The sequence below is a fragment of the Aureococcus anophagefferens genome (genome assembly GCF_000186865.1).
Source record: "Aureococcus anophagefferens unplaced genomic scaffold AURANscaffold_1, whole genome shotgun sequence".
NCBI classification, from domain to species: domain Eukaryota; class Pelagophyceae; order Pelagomonadales; family Pelagomonadaceae; genus Aureococcus; species Aureococcus anophagefferens.
This window is the reverse complement of record NW_008705561.1, coordinates 2,681,619-2,689,554: the sequence shown is the minus strand read 5'-3', so window position 1 is coordinate 2,689,554 and position 7,936 is coordinate 2,681,619. Positions and strand designations below refer to the sequence as shown.

Genomic DNA, 7,936 nt, shown 5'->3' with positions numbered 1-7,936 from the left:
GGGAACGGAGCCGGTTTTCTCCGTCGTAGCCAATTTGAACAGCGTTTTTTTGGGGCCGTGTCCATCGAAATCCGGATGGCGAGCTCCAGACGGCTTAATATTTACGGAATTTGTTTGTCGAATAGATAAGTATCGAATACATCCGCCCTCGAGCTCAGTCGCCACGGCGGCTTCGCAACTTCCCGAGCCGCTGACGGACTTCGAATGCCTGTGCTGCCTGCGAAACATCCCGCGTTGCGCCGATAGCACGTGGCTGGCGCGCTACGAGGCATTTCATGAGATGCTCAGCAGCGAAGACCGCAGGACCTATTTTTTTCACGTGCTCTCACGGTGCACACCCGACGACGACGGCGAGGACGTGAACGCGTTTGACATCGACGAATTGGATCATGAAGAAATTTCATACGCTGATAAGATCGCCGTGATTCCTACACTGCGCTGGCTCGGTTACCGGATCGAACAGTGGCACCCTACAGTCACCGACTACACTGGCGTCGTCATGACTGTCCTGACCGGGGCGCTTGCCCTCGAAGATCCCACGGACGACAAATCGACAGTAGACTCGGAGGGCTGGTACAAAGAGGCTGGTTTTCGCTGGAAAGTGCATCCGCCCATCGTCAGACCAGTTGCGCTCCCCGTATCGTGGGGATCCCGGATTTGGGAGCCGATCAATGCAAATTGGGAATGGAAGAACGGTAGGCTAGCTTAGACTTAAATGGCAGCTAGGTTTGGCATTGCCATGGGCGCCGTGTCTTCGCCGTCGCTTCAGCGACCGTGGCGTAGAATGACAACTAAAGCCGACGCCCTGCTCAGATCTCGGTCGGACGAAGGTTGGGTTATACGGCCCCGGTCCCTCCTAGGACAGGGTGCAGTTCGGGTGGCCCGCGTCGCCGACGACGCCCGCGGGCGCCTCGCCGTTGATGCAGGCCGCGAGGACGCGCGCGCGGAACGCGTGCTGGGCCGCGTTCGCGGCGTCGCGCGTCGTGTCGTCGTAGGACCGCAGCGGCGCGCGCCGCGCGCCGCCCTGGCGCTTGTTGCGCATCTCGACGAAGACGGCCTGCTCCGCGGACGCGAGCATGCGCGCCGCGAAGGTTCGGAGCGCGGCGACGCGCGGCGCGGGCGCGCCGAATTCCGGCCGGGAGCCGCCGCTGTGGTCCTGGGGCAGGCAGTCGATCTCGGAGACGAAGCCCCGGAGCACGTCGCGGAGCTGCGTCGAGGCGAGGTTGCTGTAGGCCGACGTCGACGTCCACTGGCCGGGCCCCGGCGCGGGCGCGGCGGCCGCGCCGGCGGCGCCGCGGGCCCGCTTAGAACCGTTGTCGTCGGAGGCGTCGTCGAAGACGCCGTCGGGCGGGTCGGGGAAGGACGACGCGTAGCAGGCGTGGAGCTGGCCCAGGCGCCGCGCGCACTCGACGAGCTGGCTCTCGGACGCCGCGCGGCTCGAGTTCCGGTCCGCGGGCGCGTCGCGCGAGCCCATGCGGCCCGAGCCCGCGAGGCGGTAAAAGTCCGTGCGCGCGTCGCGCTCGAGGTCGTAGACCTCGCCCGTGACGCCCGCGCCGCCGAGCGCCGCCGCGACGTCCGCGAGGTCGCCGTCGCTGAGGTCCAGCGACGACGCGGCGAGCGCCGCGTCCTTGACGTGGTCTGCGTTCCGCGCTCCCAGGACGACCGCGGACACGCCCGTCTGCTTGAGCGTCCAGGCCACGGCGACCATGGCCACCGTGACCTTGGTCAGCGGGCCCGGCGCCGCCGCGTGGCGGTCCGCGACGGCCCTCAGGCACCGGAGCACGCGCTGGAACCGGTCCCAGCCGCCGAACTCGTCGACGAGGACGCGGTTCGACGCGACGCCCGGCCCCAGCGACGCGTAGTCCGGCGGGTCCCGGCCGAGCCAGTCGTCGCTGAGCAGGCCGCCGGCGAGGGAGCCGTGGGCCAGCAGCCGCACGCCGTGCGCCGCGCACAGCGCGCACAGCCCCGACGACGACGGCCGGTGGTCGATGACCGACAGATTCACCTGGACGCAGGCGATCTCCGGCCCGTCCTCCTCTTCCAAGAGCGGTCGGAGCCGAGACACGTCGACGTTCGTCAGCCCCACGTCCTTGACGACGCCGCGCGCCTTCATCGCCTCTAAAGCTCGAACGGCGCCGACGAAGCCCTCCTTGGACCAGTCCCACCAGTGCAAATACACGAGGTCCAGCCGCCCCACGCCCAGCCGGTTCGCCGACCGCCAGACGGACGCCTCGACGCAGCGCTCGAGCGCCAGCTCGCGCCGCCGCGCGTCGTCCGCCGACTCCGCTTCGCCGCCGCACCGCTGCCGCGCGACGAGCGCCTCGTCGTCGGGCACGACTTTCGTGTGGAGCCGCACGGAGTCGGCCAGCGCCCGGCTCTGGCCCCGGGCCGTCGCGAGGAAGCGGCCCACGAGCTCCTCGACGCCCGCGTAGATGTCGCCGCAGTCGAACGTGCGGATCCCGACGACGGTGTGCGCCGCGCACGCGCGCCGCGCGACGTCGTCGGCCCGCGCGCCGTCCTTGCTGTTGAGCTGCCAGGTGCAGGACCCGGCGACGATGCGCGTGATCTCCTCGCTCCCGACGCGGAACGTGGGCACGGCCGCGCCGCCGGCGCCGCGGGGCGCGGCCGCGGGCGCCGCGGCGCGCGCGAGCGCCGCGAGCGCCGCGGCGTCGCCGGGCGCCGGCGCCATGGACGGCGCCGCCGGGGCGTCGCCGGGCGGCGGCGCGCCCACCGTGCCCTTGAGCCGCTTGAGCAGCTCGTCGCCCGACGCCGCGTCGAGCTGCCGCTTCATCATGCTCGGCGACGTGATCGGGCCCTCGTCCGGCGGCGCCTCGAAGGTGAGCCTAGGATTTGCGCGTCATGGTTTGTCAAAAGGGAACATGCGACGCCGCGGGAGCGCACCGCACGGGCCCCGGCGGCGCGGCCTGGAGCGCGCGGACGAGCGCCGCCTTGTCGACGACGGCGGCGCCGTTGACGCCGACGACGCGCCAGTGGATGACGCCGTAGCGCGCCTTCTTGATCGCCGGCGACTCCGGGTCGTTGACGCGGTGCACCTAGGGCGGCGCGGGTGTTAATTGTTGTTTCTCTCTCGCAAAGATCGCCGGCGCCGGCGCCGCGCTCGCAAGTCCTCGTCGACGGAGATGCCGAGCGACGTGTTGCCGGCGAATTCAATGTCCTGGCGCATGGGCCCGCCGTCCGACGCGTCCTCGGCCATGATGCCGGACGCGGCGCGACGGGTCGCCTCGTATCGTGCCGCTGCCGATCGAGTTCACAAGGTGCGCATCCACTCCTCGAGCATGCGATGTCCACGTCGTCGCGTGTGGGCGCGAGTGCTTGAAGTGGCTTGAAGTGTCGAATTGAAGACAGCAAGCGGTCCACGACCGGACACTTCGCGAGACGGCCGGGACAGCGTCCGCACGCCGCGACTTCGCGCCGTTGATAGTTTCGACGGCGTCTCCGCTAGGTACTGCGGCAATCCCCGACGGACGCGCTTCGTCGCGCGCGTGTTGGCACAAGGCGACTTGTCGCGCGCGGGGCGGCCGCACGCGTCGCCTTCGGAGACTGGTTCGGCGGGTTCGGGCGCGGCACATCCTGTCACCAGCGCGTCGGTCGGCGCGAGCACCAAACCTCGCGACCCCGGCCAACACACTTGAGGCCGATCTGGACCATCAGCGCCCGCGCGCCGCCGGACGCAGTCGTCGGCGCACCGCCGCCGCATCGGAGCGCCGCAGCACCGTCGCAGCACCGTCGCAGCGTTCAAAACAACGATGCCGCAAAGGCTCCTCGTCGCCGCGCTCCTCGCCGCCGCCGCGGCGTTCCGGCCGCCGCAGAGCACGGCGCGACGACCGACGCTCCTCCGCGACACGCTGGGCGTCGAGGGCCACCTCAACGGCGGGTTCGGCAGCTTCAGCGCCCTCGTCTTCCAGAACGAGGAGCTCTGGAAGTCGCTCGACGACGCCGTCGGGTACACGGTGCTCGCGCCGAACGACGGCGCGTTCGCGGCGCTGGAGGACAAGGTGGTCCAGCAGCTCAAGGACCCGCGCAACGGCGAGGTGGTCATGCAGCTCGGCGCCTACCACGTCATCCGCGAGCCCGTGACCGCGGACGCGCTCTTCGAGTCGGGCGGCGTCGTGACGGCCGGCGGCGAGGTCTCCGTCGGGCGGAGCACGACGGGCGGCCTCTTCGGCTTCGGCGGCCAGGAGGACGGCGGCGTGCTCATCGGCGGCGCCAAGCTGCTCAACACCGTCGAGATCGGCAACTGCCTCGTCCACGAGATGGACGGCCTCTGCAACCCCAAGGCGCTCTTCCGCTTCCTCGACGTCCTCCGCATCCCCGGCTCGAGCTAGGCACGCGTAAGCGCGATTGGGCGGACTCCGACGGCCCCGCGGCGCGTCGACTGGCGTTGTGCGGGTCCTCGAGCGACGGTTCGGCGGCTGCGACCCGTGGTGTGTTGAAGTGCATGACGAAGTTGGAGAGCGCGATCGATGGGCTCCTCGTCTACGACCAGCACCAGCAGCTCCCCGGCAAAGATGAGACCGGCGACACCATGAGCGCCTTCGCATCCTACCGTGTCTGCTCCGCCTGCGACGGCGAGGGCGACGTCGCGGCCGTGATCTCGCAGCGGCAGGCGAAGCGCCTCGCCCACAAGAGGCAGACGACGCCGCCGCGCGCCGTGTGCGCCGCCTGCGACGGGCGCGGCGTCGTGCCGGGGCCGCTGCCGCCGCTCGCCGACGCCTCTCCGAAGGTCGCCGTCGTCGGCGGCGGCCTCGCGGGCGCGGCCGTCGCGCTCGCGCTCCGGCAGCGCGGCGTCGCCGTGGTCGTCTTCGAGGCCGACGCGTCGCGCGACGCGCGGCCCCAGGGCTACGCCTTCACGCTGCAGCAGGGCTCGTCGGCGCTGCGGAGCCTCGGCGTCGCCGTGCGCGGCGCGTCGCCGACGCGCCACGCGTCCTTCGACTGCCGGGGGCGGCCGCTCGGGACCTACGCGCCGGCGCGCGCGGGCGGCGGCCGCTCGAGCCGGCGCGCGGCGAACGTCGTCTGCCCGCGGCGGCGCGTGCGCGACGCCGTCGCCGACGCGCTGCCCGACGGCGTCGTGCGCTACGGCCACCGGTTCCTAGGGTTCGGGGAGGGGGGCACGCTCCGCTTCGAGGCGGGCGACCGCGGCCCCTTCGACGTCGTCGTCGGCGCCGACGGCGTCCACAGCGCCGTGCGGGCCCTGGCCGCGCCGGAGGCTAAAACGTCCTACCTCGGCTACGTCGTCGCGCTCGGCCTGGCGCCCGCGGCGGCCGCGCCGCCGGAGTTGCGCGGCGCCACGTGGCAGGTCGTCGACGGCGAACGGGCCCGCGTCTACTCCATGCCCTTCGACGGCGACGAGTCGGCGTCGACGGACGGGTCGTGCGAGCGTGCTCCCGGCGCGACGGCGCGCGTCATGTGGCAGTGCTCCTGGCGCGAGCCCGACGAGGCCAAAGCGCGCGCGTCGGCGAAGGCTCCCGGCGCGGCCGTCGTCGCCGCCGCCCGGAGCTCGACGCCGTCCTGGCCGCCGCTCGTGTGCGACCTCTTCGCGGCGACGGACCCGGCGGACGTCGTGGCCTACGCCATCCGCGACGCCGACGCCGCCACCTACGCGGGCCCGCCGGGCGTCGTGTTCGTAGGAGACGCGGCGCACGCGATGAGCCCCTTCAAGGGCCAGGGCGCGAACCAGGCGCTCCTCGACGCCCTCGCCCTCGCGCGGGCGCTCTACCGCGTGCCCGAGCTCCGCGGCGAACGCGCGCCGCCGCGGGACCGCGCCTCCGTCGCCGCGGCGATCGCACACGCGATCGCGGCGTTCGCGGACGACCGCGCCGCCGCCGTCGCGCCCAAGCTCGCGCTCTCGCGCGCGAACGCGCACCTCACGCACTCCCCGGCGGCGCTCGCCGTCGCCGACGAGCCCCGGGCCGACGCCGCGCGGGCCGCGGCGGCCGCGGGCGCGGGCGCGATCACGTAAAGCGCGTTTCTGGTGAAGGAACGTTTGCCTGCAACTTTTGCTCGCACAAAAAGCCAAGCGGCTTCCTCCGCAGATCTCGCGCGCGCCGCCGCTTGCCACCGAGCGATCTCGCATCGCTGCGATCGACGCGCAGAAATAACTCCGAATCATGCCGGCGAAGCACGTGAACACGAAGGTCGAGGCGGCGAACGCGAAGAAGGCGAAGGCCCAGGCGGAGAAGGACGCCGTCAAGGCCGCGGCGAACGAGCGCGCCGAGGCGGCGAACTGGGCCGTCGGCTCCAACTCGCGCGGCGCGGCCAAGGCCATGAAGGACGCGGAGAAGGACGCGGCGAAGGCCGACAAGGACGCGGCGCGGCGCGCGGCGCTCGCCGAGGAGGAGGCCGAGACCGCGGGCGTCAAGAAGCCCAAGAAGGTGAAGAAGAAGGGCGCCGACGTGTCGGACCTGCTCCTGGCGGGCCTCAAGGGCGGTGAGAAGAAGAAGAAGGCGCCACCGGCCGCGGGCGCGCAAAAGGACGAGGCCTTCGCGCTCCGCGCCGCGCAAAAGGCCGCCGCGGACAAGGTCGCGGCGTCCAAGGGCATCGTCATGGACGGCGACAAGGATTTGATGCGGTCCAACGACAACCGCAAGTCCGCGGACGACGGCGCGGGCGCGTCGGGCATGGACAACGCGCTCAGCATGCTCGGCGTCGCCGACAAGGTCGCCGAGTCGAAGAACGTCAAGGTCCTCTACAACGCCTTCGTCGAGAAGACCATGCCCGTGCTCAAGGAGGAGAACCCGGGCCTCAAGCTCTCCCAGCTCAAGGACCGCGTCTTCACGCTCTGGCAGAAGAGCCCCGAGAACCCGAAGAACCAGGCCCCCTGACCTAGGTTGCCAGGTAACGGTCCTGGGGGCGAGGTTGCGGGGCGACGAGCGGAGGGGGCGCGGGTGGCGCGGGCGTCGTCGCGCGGGCGGGCCCGTGCCGCGCCGCCGATCGCGGCTCGTGTTTTTTTTTAGAGAGGTTCATGATAATGTTCAATAATCCGAATTCGGGAGAACCCGCGGCGCGATGCGGGGCTTCTCGGCGGGAGGGGCTGCGAGGCGATAAAAGTCGGCGATGTGGCGCACCTCCTAGGCGCAACCGCCCGACCCATGTCCGACGACGACACGAACAAGTCCGCGCGGGCCGTGGCGTGGGCCCTGAGCCAGCCCAAGGAGCGGCGCCAGGCCAAGGCCAAGTCCCGCGTGGGCCCCATCCGGGAGCGGGAGGTGACGCTGAGCGTGTCGCCCTCGCCGCACCGGTGGCATCGCGCCGACCCGCAGCGGGCGCCCGCCGAGGCGCTCGTGTCGCCCATCCGCCAGAGCGACGCGACGGCCGCGCGTCTGGCGAACGCGTCGACGGCGCGCGCGCGCTACCTCCGCGCGCGGCATCGGAGCGCGCGCGAGGAACATCGCGACGAGGCGCAGACGCCGCGGTCCCTGGCCCAGAGCCGCGACGGCCGCGTGACGCGGGACTGCTACTTCGACGTCGAGGTCGAGCAGCGCGACTCCGCGGACGTCGACGACGACGTCGAGCTGGGGAAGCTCGCCGTGGAGCCGTCGGCGCGCGACAGGCTCGCCGACTCCTTCGCGGCCTACCTCGCGTCCGGGGACCGCGGCGGGCTCACGGACGCCATCTACGAGACGTCCGTCGACGGCGGGAGCAGCCTCGCCGCGGGCGTCGGCGGCTGGCAGGAGGCGCCGCTGGACCAGGACCTGTACCGGCGCGCCGCCGACGCCGTGGAGCGCGACCGGGGCCAGTCCTTCTTCGCCTGGTTCGGCGGGCCGCCGAAGGTGTCGGACCCGGACGACCCGGGCCCCGACCCCGACGAGCGCGGCGGCTGCGAGCCGCCCGGCTGCGTCGCGCCCTTCTACTAACGCTCCGTGTTAGAAGCCCTTCCACCCGTTGGCCTTGGCCACGGCGAAGCGGTTCGTCCAGT

At 71.8% G+C, this 7,936-nt stretch overlaps 3 protein-coding genes across 3 annotated transcripts; 2 read left to right on the top strand and 1 right to left on the bottom strand.

Annotated features, from left to right (window-relative positions):
* Nucleotides 1-856: 856 nt before the first annotated feature.
* On the bottom strand, nucleotides 857-2,794 carry AURANDRAFT_60861 (hypothetical protein; the record flags this gene model as incomplete). The annotated part of the gene is made up of 1 exon (XM_009034180.1): nucleotides 857-2,794. One exon carries the CDS (start codon nucleotides 2,792-2,794, stop codon nucleotides 857-859), a length of 1,938 nt encoding a protein of 645 aa, XP_009032428.1.
* An 869-nt stretch (nucleotides 2,795-3,663) lies between these two features.
* Nucleotides 3,664-6,871, top strand: AURANDRAFT_70603 (hypothetical protein; the record flags this gene model as incomplete). Its single annotated transcript, XM_009034314.1, has 3 exons — nucleotides 3,664-4,319; nucleotides 4,475-5,911; nucleotides 6,156-6,871. 3 exons carry the CDS (start codon nucleotides 3,768-3,770, stop codon nucleotides 6,840-6,842), a joined length of 2,676 nt encoding a protein of 891 aa, XP_009032562.1.
* A 238-nt stretch (nucleotides 6,872-7,109) lies between these two features.
* AURANDRAFT_60859 (hypothetical protein) lies at nucleotides 7,110-7,874 on the top strand (the record flags this gene model as incomplete). The annotated part of the gene is made up of 1 exon (XM_009034315.1): nucleotides 7,110-7,874. The coding sequence occupies one exon, from the start codon at nucleotides 7,110-7,112 to the stop codon at nucleotides 7,872-7,874; it is 765 nt and encodes a 254-aa protein (XP_009032563.1).
* Between the last annotated feature and the right edge of the window lie 62 nt (nucleotides 7,875-7,936).